The sequence below is a fragment of the Nipponia nippon genome, unplaced genomic scaffold (genome assembly GCF_047370975.1).
Source record: "Nipponia nippon isolate SJK-2023a ecotype South Korea unplaced genomic scaffold, ASM4737097v1 scaffold_12, whole genome shotgun sequence".
In the NCBI taxonomy this organism is placed as follows: domain Eukaryota; kingdom Metazoa; phylum Chordata; class Aves; order Pelecaniformes; family Threskiornithidae; genus Nipponia; species Nipponia nippon.
In genome coordinates, this window is record NW_028262313.1 from 9564823 (window position 1) to 9582009 (window position 17187).

The 17187-nt window shown below is 42.0% G+C and overlaps 1 protein-coding gene across 3 annotated transcripts in view; it reads right to left on the reverse strand.

The window, feature by feature from the left end:
• Window positions 1-3865: 3865 nt before the first annotated feature.
• AFF2 (ALF transcription elongation factor 2) overlaps window positions 3866-17187 on the reverse strand; it is a 346574-nt gene continuing 333252 nt past the window's right edge. For all 3 annotated transcript variants that reach the window (XM_087748704.1, XM_087748703.1, XM_087748702.1), the window contains exons 19-21: window positions 15758-15807; window positions 11625-11839; window positions 3866-7096 (exon numbers count right to left, since the gene is read on the reverse strand). In XM_087748704.1, the coding sequence (XP_087604830.1) occupies window positions 6975-7096; window positions 11625-11839; window positions 15758-15807 (387 nt within the window). In that variant the 3' untranslated portion in view covers window positions 3866-6974. The remainder of the gene's footprint in view (window positions 7097-11624; window positions 11840-15757; window positions 15808-17187) is intronic.

A 17187-nucleotide genomic window follows, 5' to 3' on the forward strand; every position in this document is an offset into this window, starting at 1 on the left:
AAATGGGTGTAATTCCATTGAATTAGTTGGGTTAATGCACCTGAAGTTCTGGCCCAATAAACTTAACTCCGGTAATGCTATGCCATTTTTGTTAACCAGCTTCCCCTTTGATAAACAGTGCTCAGCAAGCTCTGTAAGACTTGCATGATTGCCATATGACACCAGAATTTGGTCCCATGAATTCCACAAGCTGAGCCAAGTTACTTTACATTTGCTTAGCTCAAAGTTTGGTCCATTGTAGTTAACTGTGGTCCATTAAAACAATGACATTCACTTCAGAATCTGACTTTCCTTCTAATTCAGAGAAGGAAATAACTGAGGAGAAATTAGGGCTCTCTCTACTTGATGCGTTTTTCAATGGAATTACCACAGGGTGACACTCACACAACTGTGACTAAACTTATATCCAGCACAGAGAGTTTACAGAACTTGCATAGAGGGGAACTAAGTTAAAACCAAAGAAGAAAACAAGTCTCAAACAGCTGCATCATCCACTCACATGGCTTTTACCATTGGCATCAGTAGGACTCAGCTAGAGTCCTGTAAGCACGAGTGGTCCTGTAGACACCACAATTTAAATTGCAGTTCTGCATACAGTGAATATTGCCTTAGTTTTATGATGTCACTGCATGCACCGCTTCTGTCAACTCGTTTGGCATTTCCAGATGCAGTGCAAGTAAAAGCGAGGGCTCAAATCCAAGTGCCATCTGCCGCCGCAGAGGACCAAGACCTAAAAGCAACGCGGAGCCACAGCTCTGCTGCACCCAGGCCGTGGGGCTGGGATCACTCAGTCCTGTTGGGCACAGCACCGGTCCCCCACCACATCTCCCGCACACCAATACTGTGGCCAGGGCTATGTGGGGATTCACACTGCGCAGTCCAACACCCTGAGCAGGCTGAGGGCTCAGGGAGCTGTGCGCGGCTCCACAGCCCATGGTTGGCAAGGTCAGGTCTTTTCTGTGGCCTCTCTTCAAAGCACTGAGTACACACATCGCTACTTGAGCTGGCCGCTGGGTCCCTGGGCTTGGTCCTTGCTGGAGTTGTAAGGGAAAAATGTTTTAATCCTACGGTGACTTCAGGGCAATGACAAGCATTAGCTCTTTGTGACACGTGGTGGCAGCCCGAGGTGGATTATGGAATTGGATGGGATAGTGCCATATTTGGATTTTGTAAGATACCACGGTACAGGTGTTATCTTGCAGGACATATCAACAGTAATGCACGCCCTTTCCCAAGAAGCACACAATTCATAATGCCAGACCACACCAACTTGCCCCAGTTTCTTTAAACCACTGTTCACATCTTTACCATTGTCTAATATGTGTCAATGAGCTGCCTGAGATGTTGCTACATACCCTGTGGTTCTGGGCACAGCTTATCTTCATAGTATTCCTGTTGAAGTGCCTCCTGATGCGGCCAGGATTGATTCTCATCTGACACCAGTTTTATGCAGTAACCTGCACCTGAATTTGCTCTCATTTCTATCTGTAGAGCCACGGGATCCCCCTGGCTGTACACAAGATCTGAACTCAATCTCTTCTGACTTCAACAGCTACCACCATGGGTTTAAACTGGCGTGAGACGATCAGAATCCCTGATCTTGGAAGACAAAAGAAACGGACAAATCATGTTTGAAACAGAATGGCTGAAGTAAAGCTACCGAGTCCATCAGAACGGCAGGGCTGACAAGAACAGTGTAGAGAAGATGGCTACTCTGCAAGTCAGGCAGGAACATTTTGCATTCAGTAGCAGGGAGGTTTTGATAACGAAGGAGAGCCTAACTGAGCTTTTAGCCTATACATATAGGCTACAAAATATCAAGTTATATGTCAAAAATACGTCACTATATCTAGTGATATCTATATATCATTAGACAATACAGAATGCCTATACGCATTGCTGTGTATAGTGGTCTGGTTTTATCATGGAAGTCCAGGAGGAGTATTAGAAATACAGGAATTGAGCCCTCCCAACATTAACAAGACTTGTTTTATTTGCATTTATAAAATAGGATGTAAAGTAAAGCTGGAAGATGTCATAAGGACAGTGGAGTGGTTTCTCACCTTCCCTCTTTGCCTCACCCCCAGTGCAGCCTGGTGAGGTCGGGGAGATGCTGCGAGAGGCAAAGGCCCTTGGCGATGACACCTCGGTCTGCGGGCCTGCCCACCTACAGGACATTTCTACACTCAGTTCAAAATGACAAATTAGTTTTCTTTGGTGACTTGTGAAATATTTTGCCTGTCTTAAAATTTCAAGACACTGGTCTATTGCAAATGAGTTAACCTTCTGAAAAACAATACGTTGACAGCACATTCAGTTTTGACACCGACTTCAGGGACCACAGGACCAAGATGACAGAGCTGTTGCTACTTTCTGTCATACCTTCACTGCCTGCAAGGAGCCAACAGATGTGAGTAGGACTATACACAAACTACAGAGGAGCACTTTCATAATTCTGCTACCACTCAGCAGTGGTAAGAGTGTTTTCTCTTTACAGCTATCGCATTTCTTTTCCTGTGCTATGAAGTAATGAGCAAGGACTTTCTGTTGCAAATCCACATCCAAATCCATCCATACGTGTACACACATATACACACACACACATGCTTGCTTCAATACTGTGTGTAGTGAAGTTTCTCCTGAACTCAAAGCAAAGTGTATTAATACCTAAGTCAGAATCCTTTCCAGCCCCACTTTTGCTATCTTTTAAGTTGCACTCACAAAACTAATCATCGGATTTAGACAGCATTAAATACTGATAAAAACGCAATGAAAACATTTCTTCCAAAGTACCTAAAAACTTGTCAGTGAAACCAAACTGTTACAGTGGAAGAACACCATAAAATCTGTGAAATTAAAAAAGCATAGAAATTAAGGTCCAGATTCAATTTCTCAGATTTTGTTTCTTTAGGAAGAATGAAGATCTCGATCTTTATTCTTAAAAAAAACCCCACACTGATATCAACAGACCTGTCCCTTTCTTTCAAAGGAGCTCATTTATAAATGCGACAATATATTCACAGACAGACTATTTAAATGTTTAAGTCCAAAGATCACGTAAGAAAAAGTGAAATTAGGCTATAAGAAGCAAGCCGTGAAAGTTGCCACCAACACTATCACCAAAAAGGCTGTAAGCTAAACCAGAATGATGAAAAAAATAAAGATAAGACAAAATTAAATAAAATAAAAAGCACAAATACAGGGCCAAACCTGGCTATCCAAGCTCAGCGTGAACCGTTTACACTGTTAGTTTGCTAAGTGTGGGAAGAGCGATTCGTCCTGTGCAAGGAGCCAAAGGAGCACAGCTGAGATCAGTGCCAATGGGACATGGTCTGGGGGAACACGGCCCATACGGGATACATCATCTCAAGCCTTCCCCTCGATCCCTGCTCTTGAGGACCCCCCCCACATCACATGGCTAGAGATACTCGCTGCACTCAGAGCAGGATATTCTGCCTGCACATTGTCAAATACTTCACTTAAGACCTGCTGCAGCTCTTGACATGGAGGTTAAGTGCTATGTAAATGCCTCGCCTGAGCACTTAGGACTTTGCTGCCCTTGGATCTCGTACCGATGGAGCTCCCAAATGCTTGCGTTTAGCCCTTTACTGGCATGCTCCCTTCACTGCTGAACTATTGATATTGCTTCAAACCTCCTGAAGCATGGGACACAAATGACAGTCTTGTCAGCTCTGGCAATTTTTTATGAAGCTTGGTGTCCTTCTTAAATCCCAGCTGCAGAAATCAAGAGATTACATCGCTGTCCCAGTTCATCACTATTAAAAACAAATGTGTCATTTCTGGCTCTCGGCATGCTTGAAAAATGCCTGAAAACATGTCATGAAATCAGTCTCAAAGCTCAGTATCCAGAAGGCAACACAAGAACCAAAAAAGTTTATTATAAAAAAAACCAAAACCCACACGATTTGAAGCCAATCTTGTAATTTTTGGTGCTTGGTTCATGACTTTGAATGCCTGAAGCGGGCAGTGTTAAGAGCAGACACAGCAAATGCCCACGCAAACACATGCTGCTTCCCCATGGATTGAAACAAACAAACAATCTCATTTGATTAACTCTGCTGGAAGTAATATTTTAAGGGGTAAAATGATTCCACAAAGATGACACGTTGGCATTTGAAATGAGATGAATATAGTGCCTGTAAAAGTGCAATAATCCTTAATAACTAACCCAAAAGAAGCATCATCCCCAGGGATAAGATGGTAATTCACTCTCCATATTTAATTTGTTTCTAAGCCGCTTTTGAAACAAGACTGCTAAATAGTAAGTTGGCTTGTGATCCTAGACTTGACTGCTGGACTTATTATAATCATGACATTGATTCAGCATGCATTTCAAACTAAGTCACAGGATACAAAATCAGGTGGGCTAATTCCTTAAACTGTTTAAGCAAAAGACTGTAAACATGGGGTAAATTTAAAGATAGGAGTCTGTTTACTGCAAGCAACAGGGGAAAGATAATACATTGTCTTCACCGAGTGACTGCAGCTAACTCTTTGAACAGTCTTGTGTCTGAAGATTGTATTTCAAGACGTATCTATCCTTCATAAAGGCATGGAAGTCTAGGATTTCAGTCTACATTAAAGGAACAAGTGACGACAATGCACTTAATTAGACTAAATAGTTACTGAATCTCATTAGTGAGATCTGGCGAAAAGAATGGAAAACTCTGGCTTGTGACAAAACCACCCCAACACTACTTCATCTCAAGTACTCACCCTGTTCAAAAAAATAAAATAAAATACTTCAAGTGTTTGGTTTTCTTTTTCCTTAAAAAAACCCAACCACCACCTTTCATCTACATTTCCGAACAGTTCTCGCTGTTGTGGTTTTATTCATTAGCTACTGGGGCCAGAATCAGCGTGACAAATGCTGTCAGATTCACGTTTCAGCCATGTCACCGAAACCCTCGGAGAACAGATAAGGGTGTATCGACCACTTCAGGAACAGGAATGTGCAGATAGTACAGGATGTGCATGTTCTGCAAATGTCCTTTGCCGACAACCCTAAACGGGGTGATTTCTCTAATGATGCACCTTGGCTACATTTACAATACAGTCTTGTGGAACAAAATATTAGGAATTATTGATTTTTAAGAAAAGGTAGTACTACAGGGAGCTAATATACAACAGCTACAGTAATGTTTGCCTTATATGTGCATTGGGCAGAGTCCTTAAACTGCTCTTATTGCAAATATCCAAGGCCTGCTCTAAAAATCATAACAGTCTGAACCTTTTAAATGAAAATTTGTCCTATTTATCTGGTCACAACCCAGTGAGTAGAATCCAATAACTCACCAGATTAAAGGATATACAGGATTATATAGCAGAAGGTAATTGCAATTAACTAATATCTGGATGGCATTTAATACACATATTGTATTATTTCAATGAGACGAGACAGAATAATATTTACATTGCTATGAGCATTTTCTGTTTATAGAAATGGAATTTACAGTTCAGTAAGGTATGCAGGCGTTATATCAAGAATGAGATGAGACCATTTAAAGTCTTGTGAATTATTGATATAAATTCATTTTGTTTTGTTTCATGCACTAGCGCTTCTTGCAGTGGCACCAGAAGAGCAGTGCAGTTCATAACAGGGGAAAAAAAGAAGAGGAAAGAGCAAATGTGAAATGGTGTAATTTATTCACAATTGCTTTGAAATTCTATCTGAATTGTCTCATTATTATTCACGCATTAGAGGAATGGTCCAAAACATGACAGCATGGGTAAACAGATGCAGAGCTTGGAAAATAGGTAATCTGACTCAAGTATTCATGGCCATTATTAAACAAATGTTATATTGCTTTTGGGTAAATCTGGTGATTTTATTTAATTTGACATTGTTTTCAAGATAGCAAGATAATACTGTTCGTTTCTAACGCTCTGAAATGAACAAAACAGGTGAAAATTGATGCCACATGGAATTATAACGTTTCAACAGTAGCTGGTTAGTTAAACTTCTAGAGAGTTTCATGAAGAATCTGCATACACTTATTAATGGACTTTTACATACAATATCAATGCTTAGAGTGTAGCGGTCCTGTTAAAATCTGCTTTCACTGAGTCACTATGCAAGGAGAGATTGTTCTATGAAGAAAAATCTTGGATGAGTATTTGTTTGTGACTAAACAGTAAAACTGAAAGAAAATTCACAGATTTAGTATAGGAATGGTAGATAAGACTATGAAAGCTAATATTTTGAAATTGCCTAAAAACTGCAATAAATTCTGCTGCCTACTGAAATTATTAAGCCAACAATAAACAGGAAGAATGGAATATCAAAACCTCATTGCATAGTGTGTCATCGTTCTTTAATGAGGCATTCCTTCAACCTTTTACCTCTTAACACCTTTGGTGATCTTACATTATGTACCTGTAAGATATTCAATGTTCTCTTTTAGAGATTAAGCCTATAGGAAGTACGAAATCTTAGGAATGTACTGTGTCAGGTAATGATGCCAGAATTAAGCATCGAAAAGCTTGGTTCAGGTTCAGAAGACGGTTTTGAATGAATAGCTATAACTTCTACTAATTTATTTCAGAAGGGACTTCTCATATATACCTTCAAATATTTAAGACGCTTTGTACTATTTCTGAGGAATCCGTATCTTCTCAAAGTGCTTTTTTTTGTTTTCACTTGAAGGCAGCATGGACTTAAAACAATACTGCAGGGAATGTACCGTTCCATAAAGCACATAAGGATGGCAGGATCCAGGAGACACAAGGCATAGAAAATTGTCGAAAATGATTAGATGGTACAACACATACTGCTCTTGAGTCATAAGTTCCATTTATGGTGACTTCTACTTCCAATAGATAGGATATTAAAAAAGGCAATAAAAATGAAGTTACATGAATAAACTTCCAGAAATGAGTGGAGTTCCACCAGTGATCGTCTCTGCGCTGGTAGAGGTAGAAGAATGGGGATGTTATGAACAGGGCAGCAGTCACTACAACAAATGAGCCTCAATGCGGAGCCAGTGGAGTCCTTGGCGAACGTAACGAACCAGATTGGTCATACTGCTGTGTTGTGTTAAGGGTCCCATCACTGAGTCCAGATCTACAAAGAATTCTGCAATACACAAGAAACAGAAGTCATTGTTTCAGGCAGTGGTACAGAAATACATGTATTACTATGAGTTCCCACTCAGTAGCAGCAGTGCAATTAGTGAGTTCTCAAGACGTTCTGTAGATGAGCACATAGTCAGTAGGAAAGAATTTAAACAAAGGCAACAATTTATTTAAACAGACCAAATTAGATTATCCATGCTGGAAGTCAACCACAACATGGTATGAGTGGTTGCCAATAGTCTTCCTTTAGCTCTGATGATCTGCACTTTCAGTTTTTGAGCCTAGGTTTGCCGACTGCATGATTTAAATAGCTGCAATGAACTGCGGCATTTCCTTTTCCATGCTGTACCCTCTCCTGGGCATGAAGAGCTAGTCTGGATCTTGTAGTAGACCTTGCTTGCTCTTTTCCCCAACCCTCCAATTTCTGTTACTGCCATTGCAGCAGTTTTGGCCCTCTGCTCACCCCTGCAGCTGCAGGCCCCAGAAGACGTGTGTGGGGTGGGAGGGGAGAAGGAAGAGGAGAGAGGGAACACAGCAGGAAAAGAGCATCTAGGAGACAGGAACCATCTCAGGGGAAAGAAAAGATGGGTAAGACCACTGGGATCTGGTGTTGGGAAGGGTTAACAGGAGGTCATTAAACAGAGAGCCATAGTTAGGAAGCAACACACCAGTTTACTGTATGCCCTGTGTTAGATGCTCCCTGGGTGAAAGACTAATCCTGTTAGGGCCAACAGAACTTTCCTAATTGCTTTTAATGGAGAACTGGATTGCGTCCTCTATTCTCCCACAGCTTGTCCTTTTGCTCACTGGGGCTCAGGCATTCCCACATATACACCACTTACACTATATTTAGGCGAGTGGGAGCCCGCTCTCAGTTAAAAGCCCCTCAGAGCTCAGATAACAACCAACAATCACAATAACCAGTGGCTGAGCCCCTACATTCTCGCCCTATCTAAAATCCAGTGCGCGGCACTCAGCCAGCTAACACTGTATTGGCTGCAGCTCGGGAGAGCAGATGCTGGGTACAAAATCATTATCAGTACTTTCTTCAGCAAGTAAGTGCTGCTTTGAGGTCTTCTATCCAAGTATTGACAGCCTGACCCTGGTCAGCTTGGGAGCTACAGCAGTATCACAGCGCAAAGTGATTTGGCCGGAGGCAAACATAATGAAAGCTTAGGGCTATCACCAGTTGCGTTAAGATGCTGCAGCCAGCGGTTACTTTTAATCTTCCTTCCTCTTGTCTTTTATTCCCCTCCTCCAGTGTAAAATCAATACATTTAGAAGTGAAATAATGTGCTGTCTTGCTTGCATTCTAGAGATCTCATTCTAGGCTCAAATAAATAATAATTGCTTTAAACACTGAGAATTCACCTTAAAGCCTGATTTCAGTTAACATTTCTTGAAAAAGCTACAAGCACTGAAGCCACTTATTAAATTTATACGTGAAAGAACAGGCCTTTGTCACTACAAAGCTCATAGTTTTCTACTGTAGAGAAAAAGTGCTGCTGTCTTTGGAAGCCTAAAAAAATTATCTGACTTTGTAAGGTCAGCTGCGAGTTTGATGTTATAAATGGAGAACAACTCTTTAGGTGATCCAACACAAAGCAGCCCATGGGTTGGCTTTGGGAAGTCTGCAGTTTAGCCTGGCCTGCTACAGACGCAGTTTATGACAAACTCCATCTATTCTCCCACACACTCTAAACTCTACTGACCAGGAGAAATTCAACCAGAGGAACACGGCAGTATCTTCCCGCTTTCCTTTTCAAACCAGATCAGCTTGGCGGGGCACAGTTCTGCTGCTCTCCCTCTTGCTATGCCTTTTTATTTTAATGGCACATCTTTTGTCAGGCTGACAAGAAAGGCTTCTGTCTCCTGCCCTGAGCCAGCTGGACATGAGTCAAGTCCAAACTGGGAGCGTGCAGGCACACTTAGAGGAGCACAAAACCTAAGCTGACAGCCGTGGACAAGGGGAGGCTGCACAGCTCCTACAACGTGGAAGAAATCTCTTGTGTCTGCATGGGCATGACCTGAGAAACATCTACGACAGCAGTAAGACCCAGATGTAAAGGCATTACAATGATGGTGCCACATTTTTATACCCATGTCTATTAGCTCATCAGGGACATGTTCTTGGGCAAGACACCCCCTGTGATTCAGAAGACAACAGAAACAATGAGAGCTGACCACAAAAAAACCCAACCAACCAACCCAACCAAAACTGACTGGATCTGTTGTTTTTTAAAAGAAAATTCATTTTTTATCTTAAATGTGGGTTTCTTTGTGGGTTTGTGTTTGTTTGTTGATTTTTGAGACCATTCTTATTTCGGGGGGGGGGGGGGGGGGGGGGATCTCATTTTTTATGGTGAACTGACTGCCCAAACCTTGAGAGAGAAGCCGAGAGATCTGTCCTTTACCTGGGACTCCAGGCAAAGTCTGGGGTTTGCACCTATCCTGTTTGCTGTCATGGGCCATTTTTGAACACACAGTCCGCACGCCAGCGTACCAGAGCTTAGGCACTGCAACGGCTGGTCCAGCTGGCAAAGGTGGATTAGAGATAGCTACGGGGAAAAGGATGAGTCCTGTCCCAGACAGCAAGATACAGGTGTTTTCAATTATTTGAGAGGTGCAGATCACATCTACTAAAATAATGACAGCTAGGTTTCATGAAACATTCTAAGATTTCTCACGTCAAAGTGTCTTAAATATATCCTGCTGTAAATGAAATCCATCATGTGATATGATGAAGACCTGCAGAGTACCACAGCAGTTCTTACATACTTTTTTGTTACACCATGAATTTTTCAAATTGCAGTTTAATTGTATTTAAGCATGCAACTTTAAATCGAGTATTTAATTAGAAATGAGGTATCTTTCCAGACAAAATGTAAAGACAGACACGCTATAGCTTGTATGAAACTCTGATCTCTCTCCAATGGTTTATAATACTTAAATGAAACTTGAAGTAACACGAACTTTCCATTCCCTGTACGACGGCTGCAGTTTGTGAAATAAGATATGAAAGAACAGGGCACAACCCTCGATGTCTTGCTTGTGTGAGAAACCCTTATTCACGCATCCAGTCCCACTAAAGTCAAAGGGACTGCTCATCTGAATAAAGATTATTCCTATATGGCTTTGCAGAATTGGGTTTATTTGATTGTAAATCCAAAAGAGAACAAAGAAGAGTGTAGCGGGGAAAATGCAGAAAGAGAGTCAGCAGGTTTTTTTCTCATCCAGCTCTAGGACTGATAACAGCAGTGGCTGGGTACATTTTCTGTCTGCTGGCTGAATGCCTGAGCTATTTTGATTCAATACCAAATAGAACATTTAACAACTCCACAACACACAGGGCTAATTACAAGATTATCGCCATCTCTTTCTCCTATCAGAGCATCCTTCTGCATTCCCACTGTAATGTTCTGCAGTACATTTGACAGGGAATCACTTTCACATTTTGTGAAAATGGATGCAGCTATGGAAAAAATCCAAAATGACTGCACTGCTACTAAATTAACCAATGCGAACAAAGACAAGAAGCAGTGGGGAGGACTGGACAGAACTTCTATTATTGTTCCTCATCCAGGGATAGATCATTATGACCCACCATTCAGACATAAAACTCTATAAATCTCAAGCTTAGTTTCTCTAAATCAGTGGAAATTTGCCACTGACATTAATGGGAGTAAGATCAAACTGCATACAGCGAGCACATTTGTCAGGAAAAGTCAGCCATCTGAAATCTCAGTATAATTTAAGAGAATGAGCCAATTCATGACAAGAATATTTCCCAGTTAGGCTCTGCACCTCTAGTGTCAAAGAAAGCTTTGTCAATGATTTGTGTAAGCCCAAAGCTGGAATCTGAATAATTACATTATGATGGGGAGGTTCACAGCTGGCCGACAATAGGCCAAATTTGTCCTTTAGTTACATCTCAGCCACTCCACTATGCTTGATATAACCCAGTCACAAACTGCTTGCCAAAACTCCTTTGAAATGACTGTGGTGAAGACTTACATTTTGTTGTTAGGAATAAACAAGCAGATTTGCAATCCAACCATAGGAGAGTCAAGGTCATGGCTTTCAGTGGACATCTCCTAATCGGACTCCCTGCATAAACATAAAATCTAATGTTTGCTTATTATCCTAGCTAGCATTTTAATAGTCTTAAACCGGGTGACAGAGCAGTATGAAAATAACCTCAGTGCTCTATGAGAAGCTGAAACTGTGAATGAATTTGCAGGCTCAAAAGCTCTCATCACTTGGGGCTCATGTTTGCTAAATTATTTGCCAGCTGCTCTGATAACCCCATGTTCAGCGTGTGTTACACATCCCCCCTCTGTGCTTGACAAGAGAAGATACGCATTGGCTACAGTGACCAGCAAGCAGATTTGGTCTGTTTGCTCAAGCTGTCACAGTTGTGCTCTTAGATGTGGTGGCTCTGGGTCCAATTCCCAACAATGCCTACGAGAACACAAAGCAAGCTAAAGCTGATGAGCCGAAGGGGATAAGGAAGAAGCCGAGCGGGGCACCTTTGTTCTCCTTAGTCAGCTTGTCAGCCATGTCCCAGTGCTCGTAGCTCCGCAGGACGTTGTTGGTGATGTTGACGTGGCTGGCAGCCATGTGGTGGATGCGCTGAGGGATGGTGATGGTCCCCGCCAAGGAGGAGCCAGCGGTGCCCGCGCTGCTTCCAGCAGAGCTGACAGGGGACGGGCTCAGGGACATGGGCGATGGCGTTTCTGTGCTCCTGCGAGAGGTAAAGGAAGAGTGAGTCCTCCTCACACACACCACTTACTGCCATCCTAAATGCACTTCAAAAATTAACTCTGCACCCCAGTCAGGGGAGAACGTGCAGTAGTATCTCCTGGTTTTATGAGAAAGGAGAGCTTATAAACTGGGGATGACTGAAAATAAAAAGGGATTTAATTCTCCCTACAAATGAACCTGTTATTTAAAAAAAAAAAAATCTATCATAAAAATAGAGCAATCTTTCAGAGAAAGAAGTATCTCATAGCTGTAATGATTTTTCTACCTGCTGCCAGTAGCTGCAATGGCAGTTAGAAAACACTCAATGTGCAATATTGGCTTATTATCAAAGCATTTTGTGGAAATCACAATGACAGTTTGCTCCAAATACAGTCACCACAATAAGTAAAGTGCAAGTCTTAAAAGCACCCTGCAGAGCAGTATTAGGAGCTGAGGGTACTGTAGGATTATGAATATCTCTTTAGGATTCTTTAAGACTGGCTATGGAGATTTGTTTCTAATTGCCTACAGTTCATCCACACAGTTTTGTACAGAGCAGTGTTTTAAGTTACCTACTTAGTGTAGCACTAATGTTCTAATATAGATTTTCCTTTAATTCTAACACCAGCAATTAGGAATCACCTGCTGGCTGCAGGCAGTGCAGAGGTCAGCACAGCAAGCTCATGTTTAGAGCTGCGCAGCGCTGAGCGCTCACATACAGCTATTCTCTTTGAAAATTTGTTTCAGTGAACAAGATTAAGGGTTCCAAAAATCTCTTCTCTTGTCCCCATTTGGAACCACTTACCTAAACAAATGCATTTGATTTGCTGTGGAATACACTTGAAACGCAGGGCTGAGACGCTCCCGGCGTTCTCTGCATGAAGCAAAGACACCAAAACTCTCCGGACGGGGATGTTGCAACCCCTCTCTTGACAGGCGGCCACTGATGCCTCATGCTGTGCAACAGCACCAAGCTCACTCAGAATCATTACAGGCCTGATCCAAACCGCAGGACAGAAAGGCTCCTCCTCTTGGCTTTACAAGCCACCACCAATGGCCCTGACCATGAAGTGTGGGCACAGAGCTGCTGTGCTGATACCTTGCAGGTGCTGTAGGACAGACTGCCGCCACGGCACAGCCTTGGGCTGAAAGGCATTTATGGCAACAGCTTTTGCTGCAGATTTTCCAGCAGTGCCTTGCTATTACCCGTGCTCGACAACAGGCTCCTGTGATACATTCTTTTTCCAGAGCTAGAGACCACGTTAATTCAGCAGCTAGTAGCTTTTTACACAGCTTATGTGTTATAGTTTAAGCATATCCTACGGCACAAACGTTTTATTTTTAAGTCTCAAAACATCCCGGTTACTTGACACGCCACAGTGTCTTTAATGCACAGAAGAGCTGAACTATACTAGATTAGGTCTGGGAGCAGTTAAAAATCATAAGTATCTGAGGAGACCAGGAGTATTTTGTTAGAGCCACTTACAACAAGCTGACGCACTTCTGCCAAATAAAGCACATTGTTCATTGGATTTACCCTGTTGTGCACAGCCATTATTGCTGTGGTGAGTCTATTAAATCTCTCTATTTTGTGCTTTCTGTCGCTAGAGGTGGGAAACATTTCTGTAATGAAACCAGGGAAAATTTGTTTCATTGCCAGCCTGGAACTCAAGCCAACTTTGTAGAGGTTCATAACCCTTTCAAACAAAAGTGGCCAGAAATTCCAGTAAGCCAAGCTGAGATTTTTGATGGTTTGAGATCCCGAGTATACTACACTTCATGGCAGTTGATAAGTTTTGCTTTGTTCAAAAAAAGATTTAAGAATACCCTGCTGTCTCCCCATTCTGAACCAGGCTGCTGATCCATCACCAGTGGTGCCATACCCTGATGGTGTCTGGTCTCTCCTCTGTGGTGTGCGACTTCTCTTCCCAGCTGGTACAAATTTGCAGGGGAATAAGAGAAAACTGTAGAGCGAGCAGCCCTGGGGAAGGCAGAGCACACGCCGCCAGTGGCAGCGCCAGGCCCGTGACAATCCTTGGGGCCACCAGGAGACACCTGAGATGTACGGCAACGCCGAGCCAGCTGGAGCTTTTCTTCTGAGACTCCAGACAGAGGGGACAGAAGACCTGACTGTGGTCTTTGTGTCTTGGGTCATAAATGTCACAATAACACCGTTATAACAAGGCCTTGTCGTATTCAGTTATTCTTACATGTCAAGTGCTTCCTTCTCTGAACAAAAGACAGGGATGTGCACTTTCAGAGCTTTGCTTCCTTATCTCCAAAGTCAGTGGGAAGAGACCAATCAGCTGGGTGTTATGTTAGAAGTGATGCTGACCCAAATGCTGGGTTTCTGCTGCCTGCCTTGTGGCTGGACAAGAATTTTCTCCTCCAGTCAAAACCCACTGATTCTGAATCCTGGGCACCTGATCAGCTCCTTTAAATAGCAAGGGAGATGTCATCACCTGCAGAGCACACACTTCATAGGGGTCTATTATAGGACAGGAATAAAAGAATAACTTTTGCTCCATGAAATTTTTTAGGTAGAAGCCACTTCTTAAGGAACAAAAGAGGTGTAATGTTCCAGTCGTCTATTTCGGCACTAAAACTTTATGTAAACCTTACTGTATTTTTATTGCAATACAAGGTTTCACTGACATTTAAATGCCTTGAAAAATGGGCACATATTGAATAATTTAATTTAGTAGTTGCTTTACCAATGTTAAAATACCTTTTTGGTATTTATTTAAAGTGATCTTGTATTTCATCACTTTATTTTGTGTTATAATCGATACTTAAATACCTATATACACACACACATTCAAAATAATTTTGTCTATTTGGTGTGCGTGTGCGTGTGTGTGTGTGTGTATATATACCCCAAATATTTTGAATTATCTAGTACAATATTTTCCTTTAAGCAAAATGTTGGAATTTTTGGGTTTGCACTGATTCAGAACAAAGCCTGTTTGAAAACTTCAGTTCTTTGTGTGCTAAACTTCAATCCCTTCTACAGTTTGATTACTTTGTTTCCTTGGAGTGTCTAATAGTCATTTCTTCTTATGAACCACCAGAAACAGACCATTAACAATAATCATTTTCACCTGGAATTCAGCCTGCGCAAATAAAGAAGGTAAAATCCTTCTCCTTTGTTTCACCTGTATCTGTACGTGTGGCCAGGAGAAAGGAGCAGGAGAGATGCGTGTCAGGTGGCAACAGAAATTGCAAGATAAAGGCAAAGTTGCAGCAGCAATGCACCTTCATTGAACAGCAGATCATAACTGCGTTACCCTGACTTCATATCTGAGGCAAGGGTGTTTTAACATTAGTATAAAGCCATTGATAATTGGTTGACTAAGTGCCTTCACATTTTCACCACTATTACGCCTTCAGTTTTATTAAACGGCACTTACCATATATCAATGAAATATTCATTGGTCTTTCATTACTGAACGAATCATTGAAAAATCATTGCAATGAAGGTTAACTTTACTTTGGCTTCCTGAAATGACACGGTACTTGCTAGCTAATTAACAGATATTTTTATGGCCTTCATTTGGCTTGAGAAGCCAACTGGCAAAGAATTCGGCACAGACCCACCACGGCTGATTTTAGACTTAAGGGGGCTTTGCATAAGGATGAAGGTGTGTTTCAGCTCTTCCTTCCCACCCACACTGGATGGTTCACATGGGTACCTGATTTAGCCCAAAGGGAGCCCCTCACCCCTACAAGCCCAAAGCAGCTGTAAGATAATTCTGTAGCCCAGGAGAACATTTTCTACCTGCTACATATGTGAAACATACCTGTAGCTCCCAAACCACTGAGTCATGGCCTGTCCTTTGCCTTTAGAGGCACCAAAACATTTCCCCCCCTCTCGGAACCACTTGTTCCCAGACAGAAGTACTCAGCAGAAAATACTCACTTTCCATTGCCGCCCCAAGGTGAGGGGGCCTGTGAGGCTTTTGAAGAGTTCTGTAAGTACAAAACCAAAATGTAAATAAAGGTGACGCAAGTACATGAATACTGATGACACAAGGCTCAACACTCCCTGTTTTCATTGCAAGAGCTACAGTGCATGTAGCAGAACAGCTCTGCGCATCAGTCCCATAATTAAATGGCTGGTGGATGATTGGTAGGTTCCAACCAGTAGCTTGAAAGTCACTTGATGAAAGATGGAATACAGTAAATTCCAGTAAAAGCAGATGTAGTTCACAAAGAAGTGGTTTAATTACCACCGAAACTTATTCTATGAAGTATGTTCTTCGGAGTGCTAATGACTTCTTATCTTTAGGGGGACCTGCAATCTTTTAATAAGAAACAAAAATAATTTGGGTTGATGCTTTAATGAAATTAATCCCTCCCAAGTTGCTAGGGAAGGTGGCTTGGGATTCAGATAGTAGTAGAAATAAAACTTCTAGTACGGGTCTGCTTGAATGGCCTTCTTTTATGTATTTTATTTGCACAAATTGCCTTTCCTTACCTGCTTACTCATTCTGCCTTTCACATTTGTGTAGCACCTTGTACAACCCTGTACAAAGAGATTGCCCAGCAACACCAAAGCCCAGATTTTTCCAGTCTTGCTCAGACTGGGTGGTATCTTTCTTAGTTCCCATAAAAAGTGGTAGTATCAGGGCTGAAGCTATCTATGTGTGCTTTCTGAAAACAATCACTCTGAGCTGCCTTGCAAAGAAGCCAGCACACACAGTGAAAATTCAATCAAATTTTACAAGTTCTCTGCAAAGTATTACTGTCATTACTACAAGATTCATCTGGTTACTGTAAGCACTATTTTGCATGTGAGGCACAGAGATTCAGAGGAGCAGAGAGCAGCCCAGGGCATGGCCTGAGGTCACGCAGCTGACTCTGGGAGCAAAATCCTACCCTTGACTTCTAAAACATAGCTAAACTTGCCCAACAGTATTGACCAAAGCAGAAAACACTGCCCAAGCCATGACAGTGGCCTTGCCTGTATGTTCCTGTACAGCATGCCACTGTGTTTCATTAAAGACGTGAGCATGAAATGGGGTGTTTTGCAGTACAGAGCACACGTAGTGTATATTTTTGCCACCCGCTCATATGTAAGAAGGAGGGAGATCCTAAATTCCCCTGGAAAGTTTCAAGGGCTGAAGAAGCAGTTTTGATGTTAGTTTCTGCTCTCTGGGGATTGTTCCCAACAGTATCTGGAGACAAATACTAGATCTGTCAAGATTAAGACTAGATCTCGAATGGAGGTAGTTATCTAACAATGAAAATATTTGAAATATTTTTGCCAATGACTATTGACAACACATTTTCAAAAACATAAAAATCTCCCTCAAACTTTCAGGTGAAAGTCATCAAAGGACGCTATTT